General features: G+C 43.6%; 1 protein-coding gene across 2 annotated transcripts in view; it reads left to right on the top strand.

Moving 5' to 3' along the window:
• Window positions 1-502: 502 nt before the first annotated feature.
• GPATCH2L (G patch domain containing 2-like) overlaps window positions 503-14300 on the top strand; it is a 30747-nt gene continuing 16949 nt past the window's right edge. The window contains exons 1-6 of one of the 2 annotated variants that reach the window (XM_010153416.1): window positions 503-1168; window positions 7460-7524; window positions 10632-10808; window positions 11190-11269; window positions 13334-13401; window positions 14213-14252. In XM_010153416.1, the coding sequence (XP_010151718.1) occupies window positions 510-1168; window positions 7460-7524; window positions 10632-10808; window positions 11190-11269; window positions 13334-13401; window positions 14213-14252 (1089 nt within the window). In that variant the 5' untranslated portion in view covers window positions 503-509. The remainder of the gene's footprint in view (window positions 1169-7459; window positions 7525-10631; window positions 10809-11189; window positions 11270-13333; window positions 13402-14212; window positions 14253-14300) is intronic. The other variant, XM_010153415.1, reaches the window with a different exon arrangement.

Genomic DNA, 14300 nt, shown 5'->3' with positions numbered 1-14300 from the left:
GTTCCTTGTTTTGCTGGAGTGATGCTGGCTTGCAAACTACCTGTTTTACCATCTGTTTTACTCTCAGTTTTGCTGCTTGTCTACTTTTTAGAAGACTCGATCTGCTTGCTGAGCAGACTAACGCTTCTCTGTGGCTTACCAACACCAGGTAGCAACCTAGTTGCAGGCTGTCATACCCTTAAGATGTGTGATAGACCATGTTGCTTCAGTGCAAAAGATGCAGCCTTAAGGCCTTTTCAGACACAGAGTGCTTGACCCTGCTGCTGCAGTAGTGACATCTCTGCTACCATGGTTAAAAGGGGGATTTAACCCTTGCAAAAGGGAGGAGTGAGCGTTAGCCCAAGAAGCAGCAGTTGTCCGGCATTGGGTTCTCCCGGGGAATGTCAGAGTAAGTGTGTAACTTGGTTAATGTTACAAAGGCTATGGCATACTGTAGTCTAGTGATATGTTGGTAGCAGTGTTTATGTCTGGTGCTAATTGTTTGTTGTCATTTTTAGTAGGCATTGCCAATGGATGAACTGGTGCATGACTTGGCCTCAGCCTTAGAGCAGACTTCAGAACAAAACAAGCTGGATGAGCTATGGGAAGAGATGGCCCTAAGCCCACGGCAGCAGCGACGGCAGCTTCGCAAGAGACGGGGTCGTAAACGACGCTCAGACTTCACACATCAGGCAGAGCATGCCTGCTGCTACAGCGAGGCCTCGGAGTCAAGCTTGGACGAAGCTGTCAGGGATTGCCGTGAGGTGCTGACAGCCAATTTCAGTGACTCTGATGACATGGCAGTGGTCAAACGACACCCAGCTCTCAGTGCCACCCAGAGGAGCAAGCAACACTCGTGGCATGAGTCAGACTCCTTTACAGAGAATGCACCCTGTCGACCTCTCAGGCGCCGACGGAAAGTCAAACGTGTGACATCAGAGGTAGCTGCCAGCCTCCAGCAAAAGCTCAGGGTGTCCGAGTGGAACTACGAGAGGGGCTGCAGGTTCAAGTCAGCCAAGAAACAACGTCTTTCACGCTGGAAAGAAAACGCCCCTTGGACGTCATCCAGCCATGGCCTTTGTGAATCAGGAGAGAACAGACCCTTCCTCAGCAAAGGGGGAAGGAAGGAGCGGATGGAATGTGAAGCTGATGAACAGAAACAGGGCTCAGATGAAAACATGTCAGAATGGTGAGATCTTGGTTTCTTCCGTGTGCTAGTCAGATGGCAGCCTTGCTTGCAGCTGCTTATAAATCCTGTGCCTTACTTCTAGAAGTTCTTTCCAAAATTATTCAGTGCTGTTTTCGGTTTTGAGGAGGAGAAATACCTCAGCTACTTCTAAACTGTAAATTTTTTTCCAAATCTTTCCTGCCAATGCTGTACTGATGACCCAAAACGCTTCCTTGCAAAGTTGGCAAGGTGATAGGTTTCTGGCTCCAGTTACACAAGGAGCCCTCTGAAGTGTCTGTGGCCCTGCAGCTACGAAGTGGCATGCTTGTGGCCTGAGGTTTGGAGAGTCAGCCCACCTTGGCACGCGTGTTGTGTGATTGATACGAACTGGTCTCAGTTTCTTGTTCCAAGAATTTGCCATAAGTAGTAATAGAGAACATATCAGATCTCCCACCGTGACCGGTAGCCCTCTGTGCAGGTACTGTGTGAACTGCAGTCAAAACATCTTGTTTGCAGTTCTGCATCTCTGCTCTGTATCTGGAATAAGATCCTGAGAGACTAGCAATGGGGGAGATGTAATGACGCGATAAAGAAGTTGGGGGATACTGAACTAATGCTTGCAGGATACACCTGTGCAAACAGTGAGGTCTGACATGTCTTCGTGTCCAGTTTTGGAGAACTTTGAATTTGTGGCAGAATCTCATAGAAGAGATGAAAACAAGAAGTGTAAATGTCACGGTTTGAATTTGTTTGTTTCACTCTTGGCAAGTTTTCCCCTTGAGTGTGCCTTTTATTCTCTCTGTAGAAGGTTTGGGGTTATAAAACTGCTTCAGTACGAAGAGATTTTTCAGGTTAGAAAAGAAATAACTGCTGAGAATCAAGTGGAGGAGATGTCTTAATGAATGGCATACAGAAAGTGAATGGGGTTGTTAATTTTCTAATTATCATTGTGTAAGAAGCAGGAGACATTGAGGAAACATTTAAAACAAACAAACAATTATTTTTCATGAAACAGGAGATTTGTAACTCTGCTGTGGGGCATTTTGGATGTCAAAAATGTCCAGAAGGGGGATGTGGAGCATGGGTTTATCAGGGGCTGTTAAGCATTTCAGCCCAGATGGAAGATCCAGCTCAGGAAGTCCTTAAACTGCCGACTGTAAGAAACTGGAGGAATATACAGAGGAAACAGTCGGTCTGTATTTATCATGTTCTCATATTCTTTCCTCAAGCATCTGCTGTAATAGGCACTATCAGACAGTGCATTTGGAAGGTATAATTGTTTGATCCAGCATAACTGTTCATATGTTAAGGTTCGTTTAGGTGTTCTGGCTGTCTGTCTCCTGCAGTTTGTCAGAGTGGACAGGGCGCTTGGCTATTGAGGCTTTGTGGATAAAAGCTGGAAGTACAAACTTCTCGAAGGTATTTTCTGGGAGACTGTGGAAAGCATAGGTTGTAATACATCCTCGCTGGCCTGATCCAGGGGACCCCTACTGTGTTTGTACTGGGTCAGTGTGGTTTGTACATAACAGTTACAGGATGGAAGTAGCAAAAAGTATTCTGTTTTTTGGGTCTTTTTTTTCGCCTTAAACAGTGGCTATTGTTCTTTTAAAAAGTGTGCCTTCTCAAGAGACTAGAGGATGCATTTTTTGCTTGTGGTTGTTAAAATTTTTTACAGAGCTACTTGGTGGTAGTCTAGGAAAGGGAATGTGCTGAGTAGCCCCTGAATGTTGCATGTCAGTGGTGATGGACTAAGAGATACCCTTAGTTGATGTGGCAGTGATGGACAGTGTTCCTTGAGGTTTGGTTTTTTCCACCAGTCAGAGTCTGCTCCGTCATGTCAAACTTGAACTTAAACCAACAGGCTTTCATCCAGCCTTTATTTGTGCCAGGCTTTGAAAGAGTAAATAAACAGCTTTGTCTGGACTGTTACTTGAGGACCATGCTGAGAGATTGCTTTGTTCTGTCTCAGTTGTCCCTTGCTCTCAAACTAATTATTGTGCAAGTGTCTGCATCAAATGACATTTACCATCTGCTGCCAAATCCTTGGGATTCTCTTTGGAAAGCCAGGGGTTGGAATATTTGACCTCTCCAACACCACATGTGTGATCTGTGCTATGATTCACTAGGGAGGGTAAAAGTTGGAGAGAGAAATAGATTCAACCCTCTTCACTGCAGAGTATCCCTCACGGCAGCAAAGGATCATGCTTTGGTCTCTGCTGCTCTAAATATAGCACTTTGCTGCTCGCAGCGGAGTGAAACTGGCTGCGTTTACCTCGCTCTTACCCTGCTCTAGCTGTTTTTTTTCTGGTACCGTAGGAGAAATACTTTGCACAGATGTGTAACAAGGGCATATTCTAAGGAAGGGAGAAGAAAATGGGATGCCTGTGAGAGCGGATGGTATGGTTGTCACTAGAAGCTGATGGGGGGGAAGGTGGCTGATACAGCTTGTGAGGCTTGGAAGCTGTCTGTGGTGGTGATTTAGTGTTTTATGAAACACTTTGGTACTGAATTGATTCTACTACTTTTTACTCACACAGCAGTGGGAGGTGTCACAAAACTAAGTGGTTTTAGGCAAACTAAGTTGTATATTTAGAACTGATTTTTTTTTTCCACTTTCTTTTTCCTCCCCTCCCCTGACACTTGCTTTTGTTTGTTACTTAGGAATGAATCCTGTAAATGCTAAAATACCCAGCATTTTCTTTGCTTTCTAGAAGGCTCCTTATCCTAAGTCACATCAAACACCTACTCTATTCAGTAGATGAACTCCCATTCACTGAGAAAGCTTTGGATATGGATCCTTAGCAAGGAGGTAGTTTTTATAGTCTGCCTGTGGGACTGTACCCGGTCTTTTCCTGGAGGACGATGTGCCGCAGTATTGTGATTTGAACTGTGCGGTGAAGTGAAATCTTTGAAATTGTCTGCCGGACGCGGCAAGAGAGAAACACCAATTGATAGGAGAATGTGCAGGACCATGATGAGGGAATGATGATGGTTCTAAATTGGGTAATGACATGACTCAAAGCCTGATACATAAATGATTGTGGAAACTACAGAGGAAGCAAGTGGTCTTAGTTTAAGTAGCCATTTGTATATTTGTCCAAAAGTGACAATTAACTGCTAAGACTGTTAGGAGTAACATGCCCTTCTGTCCCTTAATGCTTTGAGATTCCCTGCAGCTATAATAAAGCAAAGGCAAATTATATATTGAGTGCTGAGGTTCTTTCTCTTGCTGGTGTAAGCTGAGGACTCCAAGGGTGATCTGGGTTTGGCTTGAGGGCAGAACAAACCACCGTACAAGAGCTGACTGAAAAATCACTTTGAATGATGTGCTTACTAGTGAGAGATGTACAGTTTGTCCAATCTACTCTCAAGTGCCGTAACTCTCAATGTGACTTTTTCAAACTGGGGGTGGTGCTGACCCACCAACGCTGTGTGACTTCACTAGCTTGATGCCGAGGTATTTGTTACGGTTTAACCCCACTTGGCAGCTAAGCACCACACAGCTGCTCTCTCACTCCCTGCCGTGGGATGGGGGAGGGAATTGGAAGAGTAAGAGTGAGAAAACTCATGGGTTGATATGAAGACAGTTTAATAGGGAAAGTAAAAGCCATGAAGGCAAACAAAGCAAGGAATTCATTCACTGCTTCCCATCAGCAGGCAGCTGTTCAGCCATCCTCAGGAAAGCAGAGCTCCATCACACATAACAGTTACTTGGAAGACAAATGCCATAACTCCAAATGTCACCCCTTCTTCTTTCTTTCCCCCAGCTTTTATTGCTGCGCGCAATGTCATATGCTGTAGGATGTCCCTTTGGTCATTTGGAGTCAGCTGTCCAGCTGTGTCCCCTCCCAACTTCTTGTGCACCCCCAGCCCACTCGCTGGTGGGGTGGTGTGAGGGGCAGAAAAGGCCTTGGCTCTGTGTAAGCCCTGCTCAGCAGTAACAAAAACATCCCTGCGTTATCAACACTTCTGGTCACGAAGCCAAAACACAGCCCCATGCTAGCTACTGTGAGGAAAATTTAACTCCACCCCAGCCAAAACCAGTACAGTATTCTGGCTTGGGAGTGTAACCAGTGCTCATCCTGAGTGTGCAGGACTGTCACTTTACCCTTTGGAAGGGAACTATTTTGGTAACGGCCTATAGTGACAGTCAAGAGCCTGGCTCCCATTCCTGATGAATTGGAGGCCAGTCTCTCCGTTAAAAAAAAAAAACGCCTCCTCTCTCTCGGAAGGCAAGTGACAAAGACAGAGTGTTCAGCTTCCCCTCCTTCTCCAGCCCAGCCTGACCTTCTGCAGCCCCTCGGTGCCTCTTGTTTTCTTATTTTTATAGAAAATCAATATCCCTCCTGACACAAACAATAGCTCAGGCGAAAGAATAAATGGGGGAAACCTGAGATCTCTGTCCATCACCTCTCACTTTAACTCCCCCAAACTATTTAATTATAAGCATGCTTTGCTCCAGGTGTTTGCGACAGTGAAATTGCTAAATGAGGACCATTTTAACCAAAGATTGGGTGATCAATAACACTCTATAGCAGTAGCTTGTCGGATCAATAGCATTCATTATTTCATGGTTAAGGTAAGTAGCCTCCTTTGCAAGTGGAGGTCATTAATCAGTGCTTACTGGACCTGCAGAAAGGCCTGTGTCAGAGTCTAGTTTGTGTTCAGCCCTGAAGTGTGAAACGGGTGGTGAAGCAGGTGAGATCTGTGAAAGTTTGTCCCAGTAAAGCAGTATGTATCTGTAAGGAGCTAAAGAGCTCTTAGTACAACGGGATGCTCGAAGTACCGTTAATATGATCTGGAATCTTGACTTCACGCTTTTTCCTTTCTCAGGCGCCTTTCCTCTGAGGATGCTAAAACCCTTATGAAGCAGTCACTCAATCCTCGCATCTGCTGCTGTGAGGACTATTAATCCAGGCTTTCAAAAGGGAAAGGAGACACGCTAAGAGATTTGCCCAGGGTCATACAGTGAGTTGGTAGGAGAGCTAGGAATAAAACGAATGACTTGTGGTTCTCCGTCCTTGGCCTTAATTGCTATGGTATACATGTGGGAGGGTGAATGGATGGCCAAACTTTATAATGGATTGATTTGGAATTTGATATTGACTTACATACCAAAATGTGGATGTTCATCCTTTAAGTTTAAATGGCCTTTACACAATTATGAAGAGTTTGTAGATATCCAGCATGATGGGTCGATTTGGCTATACTTCAGAGCACAGTTTTGAAGACCATTAACATGCTGACAGATGGGATTGTGTTATGTGCATGCAGTTATTGGGGGTGACGCATCTTGTGGTCCCTCATCCTTCAGCCTTTTGAATCAAGGGGTATCCAGTTGATACTGATGTCTAGTACGATCCAATTTCCCTGGAAAAGAGAGACCCAGAGATGCTTTCTAACGGCATGCCCTGATTGGAGATTCATTCTTGTGCTGAGATATGTGACATTGGCATCTAAGGCCTTAGTGCTAAGGGGGTGGGCAGTAAGTAGTTTCTGCTTGTTCTAATATCTCTCAGCTGAATCAGAGGAAGTACTGCCCCAAGTGTCGAAGGACTCATTTATCAGCTTTAAAGCCATGAAATGCTTGGGACTGACCTGAGCAGGTTCTGCTGCTGCAAATATTCATCCAGCTTTACAGTCAATTCATGGCTTTGTACAAATTAATTTCTAGTTTAATTATTTGGTTCAAAAACTTAAGTCTCCTGTAGCTGCTTCAGCAAATGCAAAGCGTGATGTCATGAAGTTGCATTCAGCAGCAGCAAGTCAGGCTGCGCTAAGGTAATAGCTGAAGAGTGGTGAATGTACCAGGTGCTCTTCCCTCCAAATAAAATAAAAGTTGCTGTAGATTGAAGGGGGATTTATGTACCTGCATAGCACTTTTGAGAAAAAGAAATCCGAAGGAGAAAACTTCAGAGGGTTTTCAGTAGCTGTTAAGTGACAAGGACAGAGTTTTTAACTGCACTTAATTTCCTAGTGAGTATTCCAGACAATGTCATAGTTAGGTTATTAACTCTAGTACCCAAGGCAAATGCCAGTGTATTAATTACTTTTTGATAACTTAGCACTAGGCTTTTGATAACTTAGCGCTACGGGAGTCTACTCTTTTTCAAGTGATGCAGCATTGCTAGGTTTTAACAGAAAGCAATTATGTCCTGTGCTAGACCCAGCCGTGTGTCTGAAATGCAATTTCTGTGAGCTATGTAAAGCGTTTCGAGCTCAGAGAAACTAGTAAAATGTAATAAAGTAGGTTTTGTTTTGTATCTGCTGCAGTTGTAACCATGAGTTTTTCTGGGGTTTTTTTTGTTCCAGTGAAACCAGCAGTGTTTGCAGCAGCAGCGACACCGGCCTGTTTACCAATGATGAGGGCCGCCAAGGTAACAACTGTCCTGTGCTTTTCCTTGTGTGTTGCTAGGGAATTTCTCTGACTTTCCTTACAAATACAAAGAAAGATCTGTGTTTGAAGAGGGACAGAGAGGGAGGTACGGGAGAAAGGCCAATGGCTGGGAGGGGCTAGAAGTTAAGGCATGAGCTGAGGGTACAAAGGTGCGATTTTGGTAACAGTATGCTCTTCCTGTTGAAATACTTTGTGTGTCAGATCCATAACATTTTGACTGTAAGAAGCTATTGTTAGGGAAAGGCACAGGAATACAAGAGGAGTTTTAGAGCTGTCCGTAATAACAGAGCGGAGCTTATGATCTCTTTCTGTAGGTGTTTTAATTGTTGTCTACCTACCATTAGTGCTGGAATCTGTTAGTTGTTTTCTCTGTGGGCTGGAAGGGACGACACGGAATAAAATATCGCTTAGTACTGACAAGTTGCCTAATGAACTGTACTAAGGTGACAGCAGTAATACGTGATAGGTTTTAGTTCTTTAAATACACAATCTTCCCTTGCTCTTGTGTGCGTTAGTTGAGCCTAGTATTTTAATGTCTGTTGTAGAAATGGTTTTGTAGGTTTGAGTGTGGAGTGTAACCTGGTTTTATTTATCGGTGAGAGCACAGTGTCCGGTTTATGGGGGATACGGCAGAAGTAAGTGTGAAAGAGGTTGTGGCAGGCACATAGCACTCATGACTATTATATTTGGAGCAGGTGGAATGTGACCCTGGAGACCTGTAATTGCATGCAGCTTTTGCTGGTGTGCAGTCTGATTCTGTCACATTTCACAAGCTAGGATTTGGACGAGATCTCTTCTGGGAATATGAGATTTTTTAGCAGGAAATGCTGCTTCCACTAGCTTGTTACTGACCTAGGTGGGAGGCAACATAGTGATAGCAAATATGCTTACGTATTTTCTGATAGTATGTTGGGCTGGAGGGCTGATCTGTTATGATCTTAAGTGGCATACATCTTATACTTTCCCTAAGAGTAGGTGTTTCAAATATTAGCTTTGGCCTTTGCTGAAAAATAACTGTTTCCAGCCTCCCATCCTTCAAAAGCAACTGAAAAGTCAAATCTTTTTTCCTCTCCTTTTACTGATAACTGCTTTGGGGGAGCTGAAATTAGTGAGCACTTGCATGTAGATGATGAAGCAGGGTGGTGACTGAAGTGTTGAATTTTTACTTCATCGCCCGGGGCAAGATTTATGTAGACTGGATAAGTATATATGTATACTCCTCTACATGCTTGCCCTATATACTTGCCCTGGTTTTATACCCTGTTTTAGACATTAACTTTTGGCTGCTATGAGAAGTAGGATAGCCAGTATACAAGAGCATACTACCTAAATAAATTAATAAAATCCAACTGCAGCCTTCCCTGTCTAGGAGCTAGAAGAGATGTGACATCCTAGTCATCCAGCCTCTGCCTGTTCAATCAGTTTATACTATCATAGCTTTCTGCCCAAGATGTTTTAACTGTAAGTTATGTTAAACAGGGTTCAAAAATGTTTTATTTAACCTGAAAATATCTCCCTTTCCTTTTTTTTTTTTTTAGACAATTTCAGGTCGTAAAGTAAATAATCAAAAGCTCTCCAGTGAGATGGAGAGAGCACAAACCTTGTTTTCTTTTCTTTTCTCACAAATCATCATCTTAGAAGCAGTTTTCTAGTACAATTCAAAACTGAATAATGGGAAGTTTAAGATAGCAGCAAAAGTTAAAGTTTGTCCTGTGGAATTAGTGAGATATGACAGTGCACTGTCTTCATAGGTCCAAAACTGTAGGGATATTTTTGCACAAATTATGGTCACTTAGCAAAACTATCCAATGTTACTTCAGTTTTAACTTACTAAAAGGTGAGGAGGGATGTTTATATTTCAAAATACATTTGTCATAAGCATGCTAGGTCTACTGACATAGCGCAGAAATGAAAAGCAGTGTCAGAGCTTTGAGATGAAGTGTTCTGGCTGTCCTACCTGATTGGAGTTGGGTTTGGATGTTGCTTCTTACATCCTGTGCAAGACCACAGAATTCTTACTGATGACGAGACGTTTTCTTTTTCTTGTGTTCTATTATTTTTTTTTTCTGTCTGGCAAGTCCTGTGAGTAGGCATAATGGATTTTAGTCAAGGATAATGTAACTTGGTGAGGAAAGGAGAATAAGTGTGGATGCTGGAGTTGAGATTTAATGGTAGGCAAGTGAAAGTTTTCCTTAAGTTGGGTGTGTTAGTTTTTTAAGGCAAGGTGTAAGTACCTTGTGATTGCACGGGACTGTTAGTTGGGCTACTGAAAAGTTAAGTGTGTCAGGTTCTTTGCCCTCTTCTGCTTTTTTCTTACATTGCTCACGTGCTAGTGCTCTCAGGGGATTTCTGGCCAGGCAGATTTACCATGAATGGTGTCTGATGAAGTTCAGTTTTAGACTGCAATTTAGACTAATTGCAGTGACCCTGCCTGATAAACTTTGGTCATGACCTCTGCTGCTGCTGTTCTAGTTTTGCAGAGGGTTTGTAGTCCTGACAGATTCTGAGGACTTCTGACTGGGGCAAACTCATGGCATGGTTAGTACTTACACTCAGAGTGACCGTTTCTAGTAGTTGTGTGTTTTCCTCTTAGCTGCTGTCCTAGGAGACCAGGGATTTTTCTCATCAGTGAGTGTGCTCCTTTTGCTTACTGTGGGAGCCCAGTCTTCTCCTGTTGTAAAGTCTCTCCTGTGACAGCCTGTAACGTGTGCCAGATGATTGGCCTCTACCTCTGTCACAGTAATTACCTTAGAGATAGAGTTGTGCATAAGACATCACACAACACTGAGCTAAGGTTGATGAGATGCAGTTGCAACAGAGTGCTAAAGCTGCCCTAGGCAGGTCTATAAAGAAGGCTTTGTTCTCTAGGGAAATTCTGTAGACTGATGAGTTGGATAGTTTAAAGCATTTAGTGAGGCCCCACAGTTACTGCAGATTATTGAAACAGAATACAAATATAAGTCTCTTCAGGAAGGAATTCCTAATGAGACTTCAGCTGTTTCACATCCAGGAATGCTGACCTGTAGTATTTTGTGGGACTGTCACAGGGCACGCTGATGTCACACTAACTCCATCCTGTTTCTTTAGGCGATGATGAGCAAAGTGATTGGTTTTATGAAGGAGAATGTGTTCCAGGATTCACTGTCCCCAACCTTCTTCCCAAGTGGGGAGCTGACCACCGATCCGAAGTGGAGCGAATTGACTCAGGCCTGGACAAGCTCTCGGATTCCACGTTCCTCTTGCCTTCGCGGCCAGCTCAGAGAGGTAAGATCCATAAGGAATTCCGTGTATTTGAGAATTTTTGATGTGGTGGCAAGAGTAGATTCTGTTCATAGGTGCTGCAATTTAGACTGATATTAGTGATCTGTTTTTTTAATGATCTAGTTATAAATAGCTGCACTACTGGAGAGGGTACTAAAATACTCAGACCAGCTGGCCACATTCTTGAGTTGTTTGTTTTTGGTTTTTTTTTTAAACAGGGATTTTATATGATTTGAGAATAAATTGGCATATCTACCTCTTGCAGATTGAGAAACAAGAGACAGAGGACCTGATTTGACCACTGAACTAACTGGTTTTTGTGGTGGTTTTGTCAGGAAGAATCTTCTGTATTCGTTGCTCATTTTTTCTGGGTTTGGTTTTCAGGATTTCATGCTCGCCTGAATCGCCTTCCAGGAGCTGCTGCCCGTTGTCTCCGGAAAGGTCGGAGGAGACTTGTTGGCAAGGTATTCCCTTCCGCAAGATAATGATTTTTGTACTTCCAATGCTGATCAGTCCTGAAGTACTATTCTAAGTTATCACATTAATTATTTTCTGCAGAAAGGGGCTCTGTACATTTTTTTGTTTCATGTATTGTTTTATTTGTTTAACTGCTTTCACTGTCAGAAGTTGATTGAGTGACTAAGTGGATTTTAAGGCAGGTTTGGAGTGGCAAAGACAGTTGATCAGTGCTCAAAGCAGTATGAAAGGAAGTCTGGAGATGGATAATAGGGAGCATAAATATCAAGAAGATTTAGACAAGAATGTAGGGGAAAATGATGATGGTGGCATGAGACTTCTGCGTGCTCATAATCTGAGGCTACAAGGGCAGAGATGTGACTTGAAGGTGAAGGAAGGCCAAATTTTAGAAAGGGAAGCAGACTGATGGGAATGGCAGCAAGAGAAGGTGGTTTTAGCTGTTGCATTTGTAGTGGGGACACAGAAGAATAAAAGGGTATATGCAGTAACGCAGACAACGTTATCCAAAATCATTGAGTATATTTATTACATGTCGGGCAAACAACAAACAAAATATTAGCCGTGATTCTAAAGGAATATGCAATACTTGGCAGATGCCTGCCTGAAAGAGGGAAGGATTCACGTGGTTGGGTCTGGATCTTGGAGTGTTGAGCACTGTCATCTGTTGTAAAAGATGTTTCTCAGAAGGAAGGTGTTGGCTGCATTTGGCTTTACTTTTATTGGGATGTGCTCTGTGCTTTTGAAAATATTGGCATATATTCTGAGCTGATTGGGCCTGGAGTCTAGAGAAGCGTGACTTCTTCCTTCTGCTCAGTCACGCTTGAAAGATCCTTGTTTGCCCCTTTCTTTCTTCCACTCACCTTGCTTAGTTGTAACAAGCGTTTAAAATATGAATACTCAGCTGGCTAGAGGCTGGCTTTGCGTAGGGTTCCTCGGGCCACCTGCAACTGGCTGGGCCTGTTGGCAGCACCTCTAATGATCCAAATGAGAAGGATAATATTTACTTGTTTAATTCATCTTCATCACCTTAAAGGGATCTTTGTCATTTGCAGCGGAGGTCACTGCTCCCCCTTCCCCATTTCTCTCTAAATTGTAATCATAAATAATGAGTTTCATTCAGAGCTCCCCGCCAGCGAGCTGCTAATTACCAAAAGTACGGCGTGTAATTTACACAGTAATAAACCGTAAATTTAAACATTACGGCACTTTAAGTTAATAATTTTCCTGCTGTAACAAATAGCCCGTCTTTCACCCCTGCTGCTACAACTCCCCCCAAACTTCGAGTGTGTTTTGCCTATGTACCTGGCACAAACTGTGAAGAATCTTACCTGCAAAAGCCTCTTACCTTCATCTTCAGACCCTTAGTGCAAAGTATATTTGTTTCTTGGAGGTAGTTGCTATGCGGGTATGAACAGCTGGTGCTTCAGGCTGCGTTTGTACGTGTACACCAGCATCAAGCACATGCACAAGGCAGTGTCTCACTGTGAGAAATGTGCTCCCAGAGCAAGTCCTTTCTCCTAGGATCTGTGTTTTTCTTAGCTGCTAGAGGTCCTGCTGCTGAATCGCTGCTTTCAGAAAGGGCAAAAGCTTTATGCATACTCCTTGTTTCATTCACCTGTGCTTGGTGAGTCCTCACTGTTAGTGGGACAATGTGATGTCCTCTCTTTCAGCCTGTTTCTGGCCCAGCTGACCTCAGCAACCTGGAAATAAGCACTTCTCAGCCACTTCCCCTGTTTTTAACTGCATCCTTATGCTGCATACTCTGTGCCAGTCAAGTCCTTGCTGCACCCCTGTGCAAGCAAATACTGTCACTAAAGTAATAAAACCCAAGCTCCACAAATAAAACTAAATGATTTTCTGCCATTCTAATTAGTTAAATCAGCTCAGTTAAGACTCTGAAAGGAGAGAGTGAATATGTTTAGCTGAGAGTGGGCTGGGAAGGAAAGGATGTGGCCCAGGGGGGTAAGATCTGTTCTTATCGGCAGCAGCAAACTATTATGTCTGCTCACTGTGTGAGACTCTACAACCTTTTACCTGTCTTTGTGTTTCAGGAGACCTCTATGAGCACCCTGGGCACCGAGAGGCTAGGTCATATTGTTAGTGATCCGCGCCAGAAAGAGTAAGGCCCTTTACAGCTGTTGTGCAGAACTCTGGGAGAGGAGGAAGAACTATAGGGTCTTCTTCGCTCCTGGGACTGAAGGGAATGAAGAGCTGGCTGGTAACTTAAGCATGCAGTGACCTGTGGAATGGGAGACAGTCCTCTGCTGATGGCTCCTCTGTCTTCTTATTCGCAGTTGCGGACTTCCCTTCTGTTTATAAGGCTGCCCCAGTGTGCGGACACCGCTCAAATGCCCTTTTGGTTACAGTCAGCTTTTTCTTTCCCCCTCCCTTATCACATGCCATTGCAATAACTGCAGATCCTCTGCAGAGTCTGAGAAGAGTGAGCCCTATATGTTAGTTATTTAAAAAGCTGCTGTGTGCAGTCACACTGTGGACGCATAACCTGACTGCAGAAATGATGCTGACAAGGCAGCCGCGAAATTGCTTTCTCTTTCGTTGGTGTTCTGTCTCCTTCCCTAATTAGTGTATTTAAATTGTAGTCAGCACCAGAAATAGTCACGCTGCCTATCCTTTGGCATCCTTCTAATGCTGTTCTTGTTGGGCAATGGATAGGTGAGGGTGGCACCTCTTGACTCTAGTGCAGTGGGTCCAGCCTTCACCAGCTGTTGGTATATAGTTTTATTCTTTTGATCTGAAATTCATTGTTTTTAATGTGAGTCCTGCTGATGTTTAATCTTTCTTCTTCTCCCTCCATCTTTGTTCTTTCCTTCCTTCCCCTTCTCTCCTTACCCTAACCTTCCTTTTTTCCCCCATTTTCATTCCTTCCTTGGCATTGCACCCACCTGTCCTTCGACTCTGCCTGCTTCCAGTTTTTGGTTGCCATCCATGGGGAAGAGAGATCGCAACCAGGTAAGCTGACTCTGCTCTACCTTTTTTGTTTTCTTGGTTTCCTTCTCT

The sequence above is a fragment of the Eurypyga helias genome, unplaced genomic scaffold, assembly GCF_000690775.1.
Source record: "Eurypyga helias isolate BGI_N326 unplaced genomic scaffold, ASM69077v1 scaffold3316, whole genome shotgun sequence".
Taxonomy (NCBI): Eukaryota; Metazoa; Chordata; class Aves; order Eurypygiformes; family Eurypygidae; genus Eurypyga; species Eurypyga helias.
This window is presented reverse-complemented; position numbering and strand designations above follow the sequence as displayed.